This window comes from Rattus norvegicus, chromosome 7, assembly GCF_036323735.1.
Source record: "Rattus norvegicus strain BN/NHsdMcwi chromosome 7, GRCr8, whole genome shotgun sequence".
In the NCBI taxonomy this organism is placed as follows: Eukaryota; Metazoa; Chordata; class Mammalia; order Rodentia; family Muridae; genus Rattus; species Rattus norvegicus.
Window position 1 is genome coordinate 109,462,372 of NC_086025.1, and position 17,842 is coordinate 109,480,213.

A 17,842-nucleotide genomic window follows, 5' to 3' on the forward strand; every position below is an offset into this window, starting at 1 on the left:
ATACAGGGGATGAGCTCCTACTCAAGACCTCAGTTAACTGCAGTGCCCCACAGGTAAGGAGAGTGAAGAGGAGTGTTAGATTTGGCCTAGGTGTACACCACATGATCAACAGCAGGGACAGGAGACACAGAGTGGACAAATGTGGAGCCAATGGATTCTCTTTCTTGGCTTGAACACAAGAGGCAAGAGGTGGGCAGGTATGGAACAAGTATGGGACTAGTATGGACCAGAGCCCGGCAGAGCACTGTACACCAAGTAACACAAGAGCCAAAGTGCGGAGTCTCAGTCTTTAATCTCAGCAGTGCTCACACACATGAAACCACACACTCTCGGACTTTCAGATCTTGTTGAAGGCTGCAATGTCGACACTCTGCACCTGCGGATGGAGACAAAGGGCAGAGCTGCGGTCGCTGCCCGAGGCCTGCCGGCTCATCCTCCCTGGGGGCTGTGGGGCAGCAGGAGCCAGTGTCCCAGGTCCACCGTCTTCCCTTCCCTTGTGCCCATGCCCACTTACATGCTCCTCAAACTTGGTGATCTCCTCTTCGAGCAAGTCGGTGCCCACTTTGTCATCCTCTACCACACACTGGATCTGCAGCTTCCGGATACCATAGCCGACAGGCACGAGCTTGGAGGCCCCCCAAACCAGTCCGTCCAATTGGATGGAACGCACACAAGTCTCTAGCTGGGCCATGTCTGTCTCATCATCCCACTGTGAGAGAATGTGGGGTGGGGGCTCGGTGAGCCATGTCAGAAACCTCTAGAACACCAGGAGAAATACCCACGACTCCCTCCCTTGACCTACAGGACACACTTTTGTTTTTTTTACAGAGCATTTAAAAACAGTCCCAGGTTTCTGTGTCCCACTCCACATTTCTTTTTTTTTTTTTTTCTTTTTTTTCGGAGCTGGGGACCAAACCCAGGGCCTACCTCTGAGCTAAATTCCCAACCACCACCCCACTCCACATTTCTGTTCTCATGTCAAAACCTTTTTTTTTTTTTTTTTTTTTTTTTTTTTTGGTTCTTTTTTTCGGAGCTGGGGACCGAACCCAGGGCCTTGCGCTTCCTAGGTAAGCGCTCTACCACTGAGCTAAATCCCCAGCCCCATGTCAAAACCTTTAAACTTTCACCAGGACCCAATCGGATGCGTCAGAAGCTGAGCCTGGGCCAGCCACTCACCCTGCCACCCTCCATCTCCAGCGCTAAGGTTCTGTCCCTAGCCTCCCAGAGGCCTCTCACTCTATCACTCACAGGTTTAACATCCAAGAGGATGGAGGATTTGGCCACCAGTGTGGGCTTCTTGGCCTTCTTCTCTGCGTACTGGCGTAGCCTCTCTTCCCGTAGTCGGGCAGCCTCCTTATCTTCCTCTTCCTCATCACTGCCGAACAGGTCAATGTCATTGTCCTCGTCGTCCTCTGCTGGTGTGGCTCCTTTCTTGGCTGGGGGCTCCACTTGACGCATAGGAGAGACATGCTGCCGCAGAGGGAGGGAGGAAGGCTGAGGCTTACCCGGCCCTTTGGAGGCATCTCAGCTCTCAGCCTGCCCTGAGGGTCAGCCTTGCCTGGGACAGTCAGTAGGTAGGGACAGAAGCCAGGACCACATGTCCGAAGCTTCTTCCCAAATGGGAAGACTCACTTGGGTCTGTGGGGCTGTAGCTCGGTGAGTAGGTGAACTCTTCTCCAGAGTGCTCAGCCGGACCTCCAACTTGGAAATGGCCTGCTGCAAATCTTGCACCACTGTGGGCACAAGGGGGACACCAGTCAGATAGCAGAGGCTGGAGCTGGGGAACCCCACCTGTCAGGACCAAGCCCTCACCGCCTCGAAGGTTCTGGTTCTCTACTTCCAGACTGGCAATCCGCACAATGAGGTCACTGTGGTCTCCACCAGGTCCACTGGAGGCTCCAGGGCCTGAACTCTGTAAGGGAAGAAGCAGCTGCTCTTAGTCCTTTAGCCTGCATCTAGGATCCCCTTACAGCCACTCAGAAGCAGAGCCTAGACTGAATTGAAAGTCTGGCAAAGGCTCAGTCAGTCTTAATGGGTGCTCTGCAGTACTTGGTCAAGGATCTGCTGGGAAAGCAACAACAGAAGGTAAGGGACCACAGGACCCTTCCTGTTTAGGGTGACCATCACAGCTAAAGCAAAGCGTATAGGACAAGGGAGCCAAACAGAAAGCAACAGGACTTACAGTCCTAGGGGTGGCCTGGCCCAGGGTCTCAGGGGAGTTGGGCAGCATCACCTTGAGCTAGAAACAGGAGGGAAAGCAATTGAGGGGCCAGAAGGAAGGCGTATGCAGGTGGTGCCAGCACCTGTGAGCATGCTCCTGAGGTGGCCCCAGAAGGCTCAGGAGGGCACAGGGCAGGCTCCCCTTGCAGGAAACCCAGGCTTTTGCTTCATGCTCTCAGATGTTAGCTCCACTCATAGATAGGAAGGTTACTGGCTCTGGAAAAGTAATTGCATGCAAGTCCTAGCCCAGCAAGCTCTGCTAGGACTTCTCTGGGGGACAGTCAAGCACTCAGTGTCTGCCAGGCACAATCTGCTCCACAGAAGAGGTTACAGACAGCAAACACAGGCCTTTGCCAAACATGACCCTTCAACCCTAGTAATGCAGTAAGGCAGCATCTGGGCTGACAGTAAAGATAACCTTTGTTTGGTTTTGGTTTTTCAAGACAGGGTTTTTCTATGTAGTAATTGCCCTGGCTGTCTTGGACTCCTTATAGACCAGGCCGGCCTTTGCCTCCCAAGTGCTGGGATTAAAGGAGTGTGCCACCATGGCCAGCTACTTTATTTTTTTTTTTTAACTTGGTGTGACAAAAGAGCCCTATGGTACTATTTGGCAGAAATGGCATTGAAGGGAGGTACCTTTAGTCTCCCTGCAAGCAAGGCCATGCAGTTCAAAAGACTCCAATACACTTGAATGGAGACCAGGCTGGAAAGCAAGGGCTGTTTACAAAACACCTAGGGGTTTCCCCATGCTTTACAGAAGGCCTTGGACAAAACAAAAGACCTGGCAAGGGACTGTCCAGCTGAGCCAAGACAGGAAAAGGATTTGAGAATGGCAGGATGAGAACAGAAGTCAGGTAGGACCGAGAAGGGGTCAGGTGTGTGCAGCCTTTTTGAAAAGGCTATATATGTACTTTTTGACCATCTGTAGAACAATGGTGCCCTAGAAATGGCTGTACTTGAATCTCCAAAGCCTGTAATGTTAGTTCACACAGTCAGGCAGATTTAATAGGTGGAACTAAGGCCCACAGGTCAGTGGTTCTCAACGTGTAGGTCTCGACCTCTTTATGGGGTTGAACAACTAAGACCATTAGAAAACCAAGATGTACACTAGATTCATAACAGCAGTAAAATCACAGTTAGGAAGTAGCAATGAAAATAATTTTACACTGGGGGGCACCACAGCACACGGTAAGAAAGGGTCACGGCACTAGGAAGCTCTAAATGCTCTATGCACAGCAGCAGGAGAGAGAGGCGGAACAGACGGAGCAGATTCTCTACAGACTTCTGAAGGACCCTGTGGACACTTTGGTTCTGCTCCATGACATGCCTCTAAAGACCTGACCCCAAGAACTGGATGTAAGACGGCAGATCTGTGTCAGTTTAAGTCACTAGCTGTGTGGGGTGCTGCGGGGACAAAGTCCTACAGATGTGGAGAGGGCAGTGGGCACAGACCTTTAAAGGTGGGAAGTGCTGTGGGGAGTTTAGCCTCCCTGTCTCCAGGACTTTGATGGGAGAACGTCATCTTCAGCTGAAAACACCTTCTACAGTGCAGACCTCCAACCTGTGGCAAGCCCCTGGGGCCCTAGTCCTCCCTGGGGCTGTGACCTGGCCAGGGGCTGGTATTTCCTAGCCAAGTGTGGAGGTGCAGGATGCTTTCTTTTTGTTATTTAAGGGAGGGAGAAGGTAAACTGGGAGGGGGGCGGGGGGAGACGGACTGGAGCACAAAGAAGCCGGGGCCAGATGGCTGGGGGAAATTCTTTAACACATCATCATAGAGTACAAAGAAAAAGATAGTCAGGAGAGTGAAATGTGGAGGGCAGCAGTGGTTGCCTTGGGAAGAGTGGAAGGTCAGAGCACAGGTATATCATGGATGAATTCTCATAGCCATCTTGACAGAAGCCAAGAAATGTGATGGGACCAAAAATACCCAAAGGAACTTCCTGCAGTGGCAGATTTCTGTGACAAAGCACATCTGCAAGGTTCTGGAAATTTTACTGGCAAGAACACCACTAATTTAGACCAAAAAAGGAGTCAGGATGAAATATTAGAACAAAACAAACAAACAAAAAACCCACATTCTTTAAAAGAGTAAAGATCTCTTCTCTTCCAACCCCATCTGTGCTATTTGGTGAAAACTGTCTCCCAGTGGCTACAGGAGCCACAAAGGAGTCATTCAGGAGGCCTGGCTGGGTTCTGAAACTGTTTGGAACCCTGCTACATTCCCTTTCTTGAATGGGAGTGCCTGTTGCCTAGGAGTCTGATGCTTTACATAGTATGCTTTCAAAAATGGCCAGTTGGAAAACAAAACAAGGCCCCGAACTGTATGAGTAGGCTTGGTCCAGTCCCAAGAATCCTTGTGATGGTGGGAATGCAGGAGGACCACAGGGATAAGTAAGAGGCTGGGAGGAAGAGGTGCCAAAGGACAAGCATTAGCTCAAGAAAGGCACACGGAGAGATGCTCAGAGCCTCAGAAGGAGCGCACTCTACCGGTCTTTGGCCCTATTTCAACTTCTGACCTTCAGGACCATTTTGATGATAAATTTGTTGTTTTAAGCAGTAAGGTTGTGGTAACTCACTAAAGAGTCATCAGAGACACAGGACACATAACCCACTCCAGACACAGAGGGAGGGCCGGACTTCTTTGGAGTAAGGGAGACAGAGCGGGTCTGCTTGCTATCTAAAGGGCACACCCCCTAGCTAGTCCAGAAGGCTAGGGCCAGATGGGGCATATCTGGCCTTGCAGGCCACAGGACCCCTCCCTAGGGCTTAGTCTAAGATTATGCTGACAAGCATACCAAACCAAGTAAGCATCCTCTTTCCATGAAGGGCCCCACCCAATCAAGAAGAACAGAGTGGTCTATTGGAGGCGCGTGCTGCTTTAGCAAGGGGGCAAGCAGGAAGGAAGACTTCCAAGGCCGACAGTACACACCCTGCAGAATGACACTGATTAGCCCAGGCAGCCCAGGGCAGGCACTGCATGAATAACTTAGAGTGAGCTCCAATATGCATGAGAGAGACACATGGAAAAATCTAGAAAGCAAGACCATTTTCCATGACAGTGTGGGCACGGAGACTTTAGCACTCACATCCTACAAGAGCACAGCATCACACCTTGTGCCCTAACTTGCTCCAAAGGCCAAAATAGTCAGTGGTACTAAACTAAGGGTTTTATTTTGGTTTTTGGTTTGTTTTTAAAGAAAAAAAAAAAAAACATGACAAAACAATCAGACATGCTGTTTGGCCGAGCACGAGCCCATGAGTACATGGGCCGCAGGTACTCACTCCAGCCAAGGATTTCTGGATGTTCTCTCTGGCTCTTGCAATGTCTCGGAGGATCACGCTGGCGCCATTCTCCTGCAGACAGTGCAGAAAGAACCAGTCTTTTTGGTTTTGGTTTAAAAAAGATTTTTTTTGAACACATACACACACCACAAAAAAAGAAAAAAAAAAAAAAAAGCCCACAGAGAAAAACAAAAGCCCCAAGAACCCTCACTCAAAAAGCAAGAACACATTAGGAGGAGGAGGTAGGTATTACACAGGAAGCTCCAGACAGTGAAAAGCAGGTAGGTGATCGAGGCCAGGGCCACAAAGTCTGCAGGTAGCCCTACATGCTGAGGCCTGGCAACACACCACCCCCTAGACACCGGTCTGCTTGTTGCCCTCAGGTGGCACATGTGTTAGGATCAGGAGCCAGCAGCAGAAGCACCCCAGGAGTCACCTGGCCTTAACATGTCTCTAGCCCACCTGGTTCCACCAGCCCTAAGTAGAGTCCTCACCTGCCGAGAGCCAGCGGTCACAGGCCCATTCATCTGCTCGTAGAATCTCCTTTCTGCATCGTCATATTTAAACTTGTCAAACCAGATTTTCTCGTGCATGAGAAAGTTTGTAGCCATTTTTCTGCTGAGATGGGAAAGAGTGGCTAGGTCAGAATGGCTAGGGTTAAGCCCTGGCTTCACCTTCCCCACAGGCTCTAGGCCTCCCCAGCCTGAGCACTCAGGTCAGAGGTAAAGAAAGAACCAGGCAACTTGAAGGCTATCACATGTTGGGCCAGCTCACAGTCCTGTCTGGTTCATCAACTACCTCACTGCTGCCCGTGACCACAAACAGTTCTCAATTCGACACCAAGCCCCTCCTGCACACAAAAAGAAGTCAACCGTTGTTCTGTCACCAAAGTGGGTTCTCCTACCAGGGCCTGGGTGAGGTATGATCCCTGGGCAAGCCCTCCAGTTGAGTTTTCGAACCATACGATCCTACTGTAACCCGTACCAGCAGTTAGAGCACAAGAGTAGCTCAGCTGGAAGGCCAGCAGCCAGCCATACACATCCTTTAAGCCAAACAGATTTGTAAATGAGCAAGCCCACTTTGTTCCCTATTTTCCATAAAAATGCTGTTATCCCAGTATGCAATGTGTCATTCTTTCAATATATAAGTACTTTTAGTAGTTATGTTTTGATTAAGATGGTTTAAAAAAAAAAATCAAGGATACAATGAAAGCTCTGTGAATACCACACCGGAGTCCAGGTCACTGTGCTTCTGCAAGCCATGCCCCACCACGCAGTTCCTACACCTGGCACAGTATGGGAGCTAGGGTATACAGAGTGTCCACGGAGCCCACCATTCCCTATCCTGCCCTTCCTGACAGGTGTGACAAACCCACCCAGTCTCACACTGCCAATTTTCTGTGTGGAAGGCCTCAGGCCACCACCAGCCCATTCTAAGTGTCTTCTTGTAAGAAAACAAGCCTGACATTGCTTCCCTTCCCCAGGACACATTGGTGAACACAGGGTGGGTAAGTGGCAGACAGGACATAGAGATCCCTAGGGACTGGGCTCTTCCCATTCCTCCTTCACTGCCCCAGCTCCATGTTCCTTCCCTAACCACTTCTGTCCCTTCCGTATTTATTTATTACACCTATCTGCCTAGGAGGCCACCTCTCATGGCCATATATACCTTGGCCTTCAGAGACCAATCTTAGGACTCCGCCTGTATTGGAGCAAGATCCCACGGAGGCTGGAATCTAGGCAGGGTTCTTCCCCACAGGGAGGCCACAAAACACAAACCCCCTTCAGAGGCTGCCAGATCAGCCACGTGCTCTTGGATCTAATGCCCACCTTACCTCAATGGGCATACACTATAACCTGGGCTACAGGGCATCAAGACCTATCAGGTACCCGAGACCCAGCAGATAATGTCTTCGGTGCTCTTGGACCCCTTTCCCAACCAACACCACAACTCACAACTTTGTAACCTTCAAGGACAGAGAACTACTGGTGCCCGCACTAACCCTACACAGGGGAGTATGAGGAACCCCTATTTTTGTAGACTAAGTCAATCCCAACACCTGCAGCCATTTCTCCTACTTGGGTCTCAGGCTGGACATGGATGGGCCAGAACGGGGCGTGGGTCGGTGAGCCAGTGAGGCAGCTTCTAGGCGCCAGGCAATCCGCAGGGCCTCGGCGGCATGGTGGCGACACTCGGCGCTGTCGTAGGTCGGCTTGCTAAGCCAGGGGGCCTCTGCGTCCTTGTGCAGGAAGTACCAGTAGGGCAAGGCAGAAGGAGCCTCCCCATCGGCCCGTTTTGACCCAGCTCGCTTGTTTCCTACAGTATTGCGGCTCCGACGGTCTCTGCGGCCCCTCCGAGTACCCTCCGCCTGACTGGCTCGCTCCTGCAGGCGCACTTTCCCTGGGGGGTGGCCATCAAATAGGGCCTCATAGAAGCCCCTTTCAGCTGCATCATAACGGGGCTTTTCCAGCCATACCTCCCTCACCAGTGCCTGCAGGCTGCCCAGAGGAGGCTGGCCATTGGCTGGTGGACAAGGCTGGCAGGCCAAGGCCAGGTCAGGAGTGACAGCCTGCTGGCCTGTGTCAGGAGTCCCCTCCCTATGGCTCCCCTCTGCAGCCAGCAGCAAGGCCTGAGACCACTCCACAAAAGCCCGCTCAGCTTGATCAAAGCAAGACTTGTTGACCCAGATCCCCCAGGTCACATGGTGGCACGCCACATGGCTTCCATGTGTACAGGGCCCTCGAGGGGCCAGGGCAGGCGACTGGGCTGCCTGGGCAGCTACATCTGCCAGCCTCTGGCGGTAGGAGCTTTCTGCCTGGTCAAAGAGTGGCTTGTCCAACCATACGTGGTCAGCTGAGAGGCCCACAAGGGCCAGGTCCGCCTGGCCAAGCCAACTCTTCGGGGAGCGCTTCCTCTTTTTCTGTAACGGCTTCTTGCACTCGTGGCTCTTCCTAGGATCACTCCTGCTGCTGGTGTTGGGGGTTTCTGCCTCGTCGGTGTCCTCCGCGTCCTCCTGGCTGCTGGGCCCGTTCACAGCTGGCACTTCGGCCAGGAGCTGCTGGACAGAGGCGGCGGCGGCTTGTGTGGCCTCATGCTCGTGGAAGCGCCGCTCGGCTTCCTCATACTTGTGCTTGTCCTCCCAGACGGTCTCCAGCGCACAAGAGGCCTTCCCACTCCTCATCTTCGGGCGCAGCATTAAAAAGCAAGCACAAGAAGGCAGTTGCAACACAGTAGAGGCACCTGCCTCCCTTGCCCTCCTCAGTAGAGCAGGCAAAGGTGGGCAGGGAGGCGTGGGGAAAGGCAGGGGAACGCCACCAAAGGGTTTTCCCCAGATGACATGCAAGGGCACAAAAGTCAAAGCCACACAAGGGACTTTTGTGAGTCAAAAACAGCGTATGAATATATGCACACACCCATTATCTTATTACTATAAATGTTGCCTGTGCTATCCAGTAAGCCCAATAGGTTCAGAAAGGGGTCTAAACAACACCTCCAAACTCACCAGACACCTTTGCTTAAGGGGCCCCCAGCTAGGGTGCCAAATAAAACAAACAGCTGTACTCATTAACAATGGACTTTAATATAAATAATCAGAAGGGGGTGTTTTGCAGCTTTGTCCTTTTGTCTTGCTTTTTAGCACAAACACATCCCGTGAGGTGCTCTATGCTCACTTATAGCAAGAAATTACCTGTGGCTTATGTGAAATCAAACTTAGTCTGTCTGTGTTTTGCATATGTTGTGCCTGGCACCTCGGTGAGGTGGCTGATGTTTCTAGTTCACTGACAAGGACTTGTGACTGCCCAGGTGGATGGGGCACCAGCAAGCAGGGCATCCTGGAAACTCACCTGCTCCTACCTTGGCCATACAACTATCCTACAGACCAGTGTGCCCTTCCGGGGCAAAGAGTCTTAGAACTCTTTGAGGGGCTGTGCCAGCAGCAGACTGCATGCACATCGCCACCAGCGACAGAGATCCTTAATCTAAAGGTGATGCCACCGGATCAGGCAGCCACCAGACTACAAAACTCTGGATCCATCTGAACCAAAGGGTCATCACGGGACCCTCGGTCTCATGACACCCTATCTCACCTGCTACTGTAATCAGTGGACAACATGTTACCTCGAATGCTAAATGACTTCTGCTCCCTCGGCCCGGTGTGGCTCTGAAGCACACAGCAACAGCTACACAGGCAAGACTTTACTACTCCTGAAGCCAGATGTGGCTCTGCAGAAAGGACAGGCTTCAGGCTCCACCAGGCGGCCCAGAAGGAGGCGGGTAATACTCTTAGAGCTGCTTTGCCCTAGAAGGGGTAACCCTATCAAGATTCTTGTAGTCTATGGCTCTTCTGTGGGTCTGTTACTACAGACCCAGGCTTTCATGCAGTGTGAGTGAGGACGCCCTTGGCTGGACAGCAATTCTTCACATCACTGTCTAGGGCCTTTCCTTAATACACACAACAAAACACTTGACTGGAAGAGTGTTAGCTATCTAAGCCTCACCCACGTTGAGGACCTCAGAAAACTCTTCCTGTCGTACCCTGAAGCCTACCTCTAAGTGAGAGCTAAAGTTCTTTAGTGCAGTCCACCCAAGCTCTCACTGTGAGAAGCCAGGACCGGGAGACACAGAGGCCCAGTGTAGAGAGGTCTCTAGGCCACCCCCTCACTTACCAAGGCCAAGTAGCAGGGGCAGGGGCAGGGACTGAGGGGGATTCCAGGAGGCAGAGCATTGTGACATCACCCACTGTCACCAAGGGGGCAGTATATGCCATCACAGCAGGGCACGACTGGCTCTCAGTCCCTAAGGCCGCTGTTCTCATGGAGTACTTACTACAGGTCTGGATTTATCCCCACTCCCTTCAGCAATGCCCACTAACCTGCCCCCCTCACCAAACTTAAGACTAGGAACCCTCCTGAAGGAAACAGATGTAGCTGCTTCCAATGCCCCCGACCCCTTGATGGGGCAGGACAATGTCACAGAAACTAGATACTTCCTCAGGCCACAAATTCTGTTTGGCCCCAGCCTCTCCATAGGGCAGAGGGTTACGTGCCGACCTGCTAGGTGCCAGGGCCACTTGGTACCTACTTGCCACTAGAACAAGCTGACCACACCGCTGCCCTGTTCCAGCAAGCTCAACTCTGCATAGCTATGCCTCCCTCAGGCAAGGCGATGGCTGGGGGGCTCTGGCTCAGGTGAGGGGAGGTACAGGGTGCTATGCAGGTGTACTTACTTTTTGCTTTGGACTCCTAGGACAGCATGAAGGAAAAGCGGCAAGGTTAGAGGGGTGGGAAAGGCCACCCATGCCAGACAGCAGCCCGGGCAGCCTCTTAGAAGCTGCTTGTCGAGATGGCAACAGAAGATGACATGGTACACAGTACCACCGAATCCCAGGTGGCTGCCTGGTCCTCACACGTGAGAGGCAGCACTCTTTCATTAGCCCTTGCTATGTAGCTGTTAGGGTTCCTACTATCTAAGGGACAAGCAGAAACCACCATGGAGGCTGCCTGCTCCCACCCTCTTCTAAGCTCCCAGCTGCATCAAGGTGAGCTAGTACCTACGGATGCTCCCTTGGCCTCTCTCCTTTGCTGACAGGGCTTTGACAATAAGGACGTCTCCCTTCCGTCCAACCTCCAAGGGACCAAGTGCTCCAGGTCCAGACAGCTCCAAACGCCCAGTGTGTAATCTCTCACTAAAATGATGCGACCTCTGGGTTGGGGACATAGAGACCAAGCATTTGGGGGTGCCATCCCAAGACAGTAGTAGTACAAGCAGCTAAGGGACAAGATCTTCCCCAGCCTGCTTTCCCCACAGGTGCACATCAGGCTGGGGACATCAGCCAGTTTGCACCCAGACTCGGGCATACCTCAACTCCATTGCTTCCCTGCAGGGCACGCACATGTAAACCTGCAGCTGCACAGGAAAAAGCAACCTGGAAACAGTGACTGTCTCAAACACCCACAGGGAAAGTCTGTCAGTTCCCACAAGCCTACACGGATGGGCTTGGCTTCCTTTCTCAGGCTTTAATCTAGGCAATGGCAGGAACATGCTGAAGAGATACCAGGGAGAAAACAGGCTTCCAGAGAAGCAGGCTCAGCACATTAAAGGACCCAAAAGGAAGTGGACTAAGCAGGTCCTGATCTGCTCCCAGTCATAGAATGGACTCCAGGATACAAGACCTAAGGACCAGGGCTGGAGAGATGACTCATTGGTTAAGTACACTAACTATTCTTCTAGAGGTCCTGAGTTCAATTCCCAGCAACCACATAGTGACTCACAACTATTTTTTATGGGAATCCGATGTCTTCTTCTGGTGTGTCTGAAGAGAGCAAACGTGCACTTAATACATAAAATCTTAATAAAAGACCAACCTGGGGTTGGAGAGATGGCTCAGCGGTTAAGAGTACTGCCTGCTCTTCCAGAGGTCCTGAGTTCAAATCCCAGCAACCACATGGTGGCTCACAACCATCTGTAATGGGATCTGATGCCCTCTTCTGGTGTGTCTGAAGACAGTGACAGTGTATTCACATACATTAAATAAATAAATCTTAAAAAAAAAAAAAATACCTAAGGACTTGGTCATCTGTCAAGCTCACATCTGAGCTCTGGGGGCCCCGGGTGCAGGCAGCTGAGTGTCAGACAAGGCCCAATGGGTCTTACGTCCTGAGATACAACACAGCCAGGCATGGCCACGTAGCTCGGCACCCAGACCGAGCCTCCACTCACAAGAAGCTTGTATCAGCCAGCTGCAGTCTCTGAGGGCTGAGCTAGTACGGCTCTGCAAAGAAGGGCACTGGTGTTCCCGGCTCTCATGGCTTCCATCAATGTGGGCCAGGCAGCAGCCTCTGCCAAGGGCACTTCTGGCTTGGGAACTGGAGCCCAAGGAAGATAAGAAAGGGTATGTCACAGCTGTGCCCCATCACAGTAGCAAACGCCTGGAAGATTCCAGGTGCTGGGAATGTAAAAAATGTCCATAGAAGAGCTGGCTGTCTTTTTTTTTTTTTTTAAGATTTATTTATTTATTTTATGTATACAAGTACACTGAGGGCATCAGATCCCATTACAGATGACTGATGGTTGTGAGCCACCATATGGTTGCTGGGAATTGAACTCAGGTCCTTTGAAAGAACAATCAGTGCTCTTACCTGCTGAGCCATCTCTCCAACCCCAAGAGCTGGCTTTCTGAGCCCTAAGCCCATACCTTCTGTCCTCTGGACATTCTGAGGTAGCACGTCACCCCCTCAGTCTTGAGAGTGATGGGTTCCCAATACTGTCTGTCTTCTACAGGAGTAGAAATGAGCAAAGCGGGTAGGGAATGGGTCTGCCAGCAAATTCAACTTGTACCCCCTTCACCCCCAATAGCAATATCCTCTGGGCTCACCTGGTCTGAGTCTGTGAAACAATGCTGCCCACGTGGGGTGGGGGGGGGCGCTTTTGTGTGTTCAAAGGGGCAGCAGGTAGCACTTGGAATGTGACAGGACTCGGGAGGGAAGACTAGCATTTTAGTCACAACAGCCATGCAGCGCAATGGGATAGCCACACTGCAGCGTATATGGGCACAGGAGTGATGCCTGGGTCATCTTTCAGGGGTTAAATTCTAATCTCCAAGCTTCCACCTTGCTTCTCTGATTCTGGATAATCCCAGCCCTACTCAGAAACCCCAGCCTGAGCTGTTTGCCCACCCAGAGACCCAGAAGCTAATGCTGTCACTCCAGTCTAAAGCCAGGCAGCCCCAATCTCCTTACCCCAAATGCCATTGTTTGTTGGCTCCATTTCTGTCCCAGCTGATGATACTCGGACCTGACACACAGGTCTTGGGACTGTGCTAGCTAGCTTGCTTTCTCAGCTCTTCCTTCACACTCGATAATATCTGTGCCATACCTCACACTTAAGGGGGCCAGGGTGTTGGTCGTGTGTCATCTTAGACACAGGAAGCAAAATTAAGGCTCTGATTGGTATAACCACCCAAATCTGCTGAGTCAAATGATACGTGGTGCTAGAGACCAAGGCATGTTCCAGCGCCTGGATTTTGCACAAAATGTCTCAATGACTACCACCTTCCAATAGGCACACAGGCGTCTTAGTCCCTGGCACAGAAGAAAAATGCTCAACGCCAGCACATCTACCTGCATCCCCCAAGAGTCACTCTTGCTGACCATCGAGCTCTCTCAAGCACTCTGCCTTATCTGTACTATGCCAAAAAGATACGCCTGGAAGACAACCCTGCAGCAGCCTCCTCCTGAGAGGACAGAGAGCCATGCAGAGCAAATCCCAGGTCACAGAGTCTAAACGGCTCCCTCTGCCAACTCTCCAACTGTTTGCTGAGTTCTCCCACAGTCCGAAAGGAGGTTCATGATGAACTGGCCATCACAGAGCCTGGGAAGGGGACTCCTTGTCCCTTTGACTTCTTCCTCTTGACTCTGCTGCCCCTTGAGATTGGCTTAGGGGACACTCGGTGGTCCTGACACATCAGTCCTTTGCTTCATCCACGCGATTCCGCCTGAGGTAAGACCCAGTTATCCCTGAGTGACAGGGCCAATTCAGAAGCATCCCTGGGAGTAGCACCCCAAGATTAGCTTCACCAAGTTCTTTTGCTGCGAAGTAGCAGTTCACTCTAGGAAACCATGATGCCGGGAGAGAGCGCTCACGTATTAGAAAAAAGGCAACCTACCCTTCAACGCCCCTTTCCAAAGAAAGCTGCCCAGACCATCTTATTCAAATCAGTAAGTAGTGTTACTTTTGAGCCAATTGGCATCACGTGCCCTTTTTCTACCCTGTGTTCGTGGGCCGTGTAAGTTCCACCAGGCTGCACCCGAAACAATCTCCCTCTATTCCTAGAGCTCGGTATGCCCTCGGTGCTTAACCGCAAGGATCTAGGGCGTTGGCAAGAGCTGAGGCAGACGAACGCCGGCTCCCAAAGCTCCAGAGCCCGACAGACCGCAAGGCAGCCGTGTCACTCAAGACCGTGCCGAGCCGCCGCGCGGCCAGCCAAAAACAGCGCTCAGGAAGCTGGCAAACCATGTGGCCAGCGCCCCGCCTCTACACAGGCCCAGACGCCCGCCCGCAGCCCGCACAGACCCACTAGAGCCAACCCTAACGGCGCGGGGCACGGGCACTCCAGGCCTCTGCCGCACGTGCGCTCCATGAGGCGGGGCCCGCGGTACTCACACGACAGCCAAGGACGCAGCAACCAAAACCGGGAACTGCGAGCTCAGGACTGCAATGGAGAGGGAGGGCGACCACGCAGCTCCCGGAAAACGCCGCGGCACAGACCACGAAAGGCGCGGCGGGGGACACAACCCTTGGCACGCGGTACCTTGCCCTCAGAGCATGCATCATGATGCATATAGGAACCACCATGGTAGAAGCCAGAGGACATTTACCTCAAGGACCGCACTTCACCGAGGAGGTATCGCTAGCGGCCAAGAACCGGATCTCCCGACACGCCGCACCCCTCCACAGCCCGAAAAGTGGAGCTGCCGGACTAGGGCGGGACGAAATGGAGTTGGTGTGCGCACGCGCTGGTGACGCACCCAAGACCAGACTTGCGCAGGCGCTACGAGGCGGAGGGGCGGGACTTGCGGGCCGGTGCAAGCAAGGCTGGCGAGACAAAAGGGAGGGACCCGGGCAGTCCCGCCCCCGAGCCCCGCCCCAAGCGGCCCGCGCGGGGTGTCAGACTCGCTATCTCGGGTGGTCCCTGGCGCCGACGCCATGTACCCCGCGAGCCCTTCAGCCGGCCCAGCCTTGCACCCGGTCCCTCATCGCGCTCGTCTTCCCCGGCCCCGGTGCCTTGCGGAGCCACCGCGATCGCCGGCGCCCGGCCCGGGTTCCACAGCGCGCCCACCGCCCCCAGCACCCGGGCCGAGGCCCCGGGTGGCCGTGAAGATGACTTTCCGTAAGGCCTACTCCATCAAAGACAAGCTACAAGCCATCGAGCGCGTCAAGGGCGGTGAGCGGCAGGCCAGCGTGTGCCGCGACTTTGGCGTGCCAGGAGGCACACTGCGCGGCTGGCTCAAGGACGAGCCCAAGTTGCGCTGGTTTTTGGACCAGCTAGGTGGAGAAGTGGGCACGCAGCGCAAGAAGATGCGTCTGGCCAACGAGGAGGAGATCGACCGCGCCGTCTACTCGTGGTTCCTCACCTTGCGCCAGCACGGCGTGCCACTGTCCGGACCAGTTATCCAAGCTCAGGCTGAGGCCTTTGCTCGCCAGATCTACGGCCCCGAGTGTACCTTCAAGGCTAGCCACGGCTGGTTCTGGCGCTGGCAGAAGCGCCATGGCATCTCTAGCCAGCGCATCTATGGTGAGGCTGAGCCCCCGGTCGCAGGACCCGCGCCTGTCAAAGAGGAGCCTGCGCAGCCCTCGAGCGCAGGTCTTCTACTTGACGGTACGCCGGCCACTCTACCCCATTCCGAGGGTGGCTATGGCGACGAGCAGATCTACAATGCTAACGTTACTGGTCTTTATTGGAGGTTACTTCCGGAGCAGAACGCAACTCCGGGCACTGGGGACTCCAGGGAGCCTGGTGAGTGCAGCCGGCGCTGGTGTAGCGACCGAGTGACAGTACTGCTGGCTGCCAACCTGACGGGCAGCCACAAGCTAAAACCACTAGTCATCGGGCAGCTACCAGACCCACCCAGCCTGCGTCACCACAACCAGGACAAGTTCCCAGCCTCCTACCGCTACAGTCCAGATGCCTGGCTCAGCCGCCCTCTTCTTCGGGGCTGGTTCTTCGAGGAATTCGTCCCTGGTGTCAAGCGCTACCTGCGCCGAAGCTGCCTGCAACAGAAGGCTGTGCTGCTGGTGGCCCATCCACCCTGTCCAAGCTGGACCACTAGCATGCCTGCCGTGGAGGAGAGCGAGGGGACTCCCAGGCAGTGCCAGCCTGAGCTCCTTGGGTCCCCAGAGGAGCTTCAAACACCTGATGGTGCGGTTCGAGTCCTCTTCTTGTCCAGGGGCAACAGCCGAGCACACATCCCTGCACCGTTGGAGCATGGTGTGGTGGCAGCCTTCAAGCATTTGTACAAACGGGAGCTTCTGAGGCTTGCCGTGTCTTGTGCCAGTGGCTCTCCTCTGGACTTCATGAGGAGCTTCATGCTCAAGGACATGCTATACCTGGCTGGCCTCTCTTGGGACTTGGTCCAGGCAGGCAGCATAGAGCGCTGCTGGCTGCTGGGTCTGCGAGCAGCCTTTGAGCCTGGGCAGCAGCCTGCCCACCAGGTAGAGGAGGCTGCCGAACACAGCAGGATGCTCAGTGACCTCACACATCTGGCAGCTCTGGCTTACAAACGCCTGGCACCTGAAGAGGTGGCAGAGTGGCTACACCTGGATGATGATGGAGGTCTCCCTGAGGGTTGCGGAGAAGAAGTGGCCCCTGCAGCTCCTCCATCCCCAGCTAGCCTGCCCTCCAGCATTGGGGCTGGAGAGGAGGAGGAGGAAGAGGCCACTGAACAAGGAGGAGTTTTGGTCCCCACTGCTGGGGAAGCTGTTTGGGGACTAGAGACAGCTCTGAGGTGGTTGGAAAGTCAGGATCCTAGAGAAGTGGGACCGCTGAGGCTTGTGCAGCTACGGTCCCTCATCACCATGGCACGGAGGCTTGGGGGCATTGGCCCCTCAGCAGCAGCTTCTGATGATGGTGTGTGACTACCCTGGCCCAGTGGCCTCTCTCCTGCCGCACTGGGAGAGAGGGGGCATACACAGTCCTCCCCCTTCCACCTTTTCTCCCTGGTAGTCCACTGTAGAGGTCCAGGGATGCAAGCCCAGCCCAGCTTGGAGGATGAACTACCCGGTGATCCACAGGGTCCTGGAGAAGTACCTAAAAGAAGCAAATTGTTCTTCCCTGGGTAGGCACATGTGGGCACATAAGCACAGCACCTACTGGAAAACAGTTGACTGTACTTCCATTCTGGCCCCTATGGGGCACGCGCGAGCACACACAGGCACACGCACAGGCACACGCACACACATCCCGGCCTCCATGTGCTCTGGATGAGGCTGTTGTTTCATCTGCCTCCCTGGTGCTACCTGGTCTCATCTCCGTGGGGAAGCACTTGGTTTTGTTTTAAAAACACATTAAACCTGTTTGGAAAGATGCTCTTCCTAGGGGACCACGAGTGCTGGCATGGTGAGGTGGTCTCTGGGCTCTTCTGCCCTCGCTCTAATAACTGCAGGTCCTTATGGTGCCGGATCAAAGCTCCAGTCCCAGGCCTGAGGTGGTGCGCTCGCAGGAGAGTGGGAAGGGGGAAATGGAAGCCCAGTGCTGGCTAAGGTTTTGGATGCAGAGAGTAAAGTAAATTCTATTCTACTTAGATCTTTAGTGCCCCCTCTAAAAACTCCATTCTGGATAGGT

General features: G+C 53.6%; 2 protein-coding genes across 37 annotated transcripts; one reads left to right on the forward strand and one right to left on the reverse strand.

The window, feature by feature from the left end:
* Window positions 1-273: 273 nt before the first annotated feature.
* Eef1d (eukaryotic translation elongation factor 1 delta) lies at window positions 274-15,650 on the reverse strand. 36 transcript variants are annotated; one of them, XM_008765551.4, is made up of 11 exons: window positions 14,665-14,753; window positions 10,730-10,745; window positions 7,581-8,683; window positions 5,997-6,120; window positions 5,503-5,574; window positions 2,183-2,239; window positions 1,813-1,912; window positions 1,633-1,733; window positions 1,249-1,470; window positions 515-709; window positions 274-376 (listed from the first exon to the last, which is right to left on the reverse strand). In XM_008765551.4, exons 3-11 carry the CDS (start codon window positions 8,681-8,683, stop codon window positions 338-340), a joined length of 2,013 nt encoding a protein of 670 aa, XP_008763773.1. In that variant the 5' UTR covers window positions 10,730-10,745; window positions 14,665-14,753; the 3' UTR covers window positions 274-337. The 36 variants fall into 36 exon arrangements, with proteins under 36 accessions (XP_008763773.1, XP_038934739.1, XP_063119353.1 ...); XM_039078811.2 differs by lacking the exon at window positions 2,183-2,239 and having other exon boundaries at window positions 14,665-14,765; XM_063263283.1 differs by having other exon boundaries at window positions 274-709; window positions 5,997-6,117; window positions 14,665-14,751.
* On the forward strand, window positions 15,067-17,586 carry Tigd5 (tigger transposable element derived 5). The gene has a single exon (NM_001126268.2). It carries the CDS (start codon window positions 15,208-15,210, stop codon window positions 17,134-17,136), a length of 1,929 nt encoding a protein of 642 aa, NP_001119740.1. The 5' UTR covers window positions 15,067-15,207; the 3' UTR covers window positions 17,137-17,586.
* Window positions 17,587-17,842: the final 256 nt, after the last annotated feature.

What these genes read in the sequence shown, in the direction of transcription:
- Eef1d (XM_063263282.1), bottom strand. Translation starts at nt 8,683, where the DNA reads ATGAGGAGTGGGAAGGCCTCTTGTGCGCTGGAGACCGTCTGGGAGGAC. An exon ending in GCCAGGCCACCCCTAGGACT is followed by an intron (nt 1,913 to 2,182) that starts GTAAGTCCTGTT and finishes CTTCCCTTACAG; the next exon opens with AGTTCAGGCCCTGGAGCCTC. An exon ending in CTACAGCCCCACAGACCCAA is followed by an intron (nt 1,471 to 1,632) that starts GTGAGTCTTCCC and finishes CCTCTGCGGCAG; the next exon opens with CATGTCTCTCCTATGCGTCA.
- Tigd5 (NM_001126268.2), top strand. Translation starts at nt 15,208, where the DNA reads ATGTACCCCGCGAGCCCTTCAGCCGGCCCAGCCTTGCACCCGGTCCCT.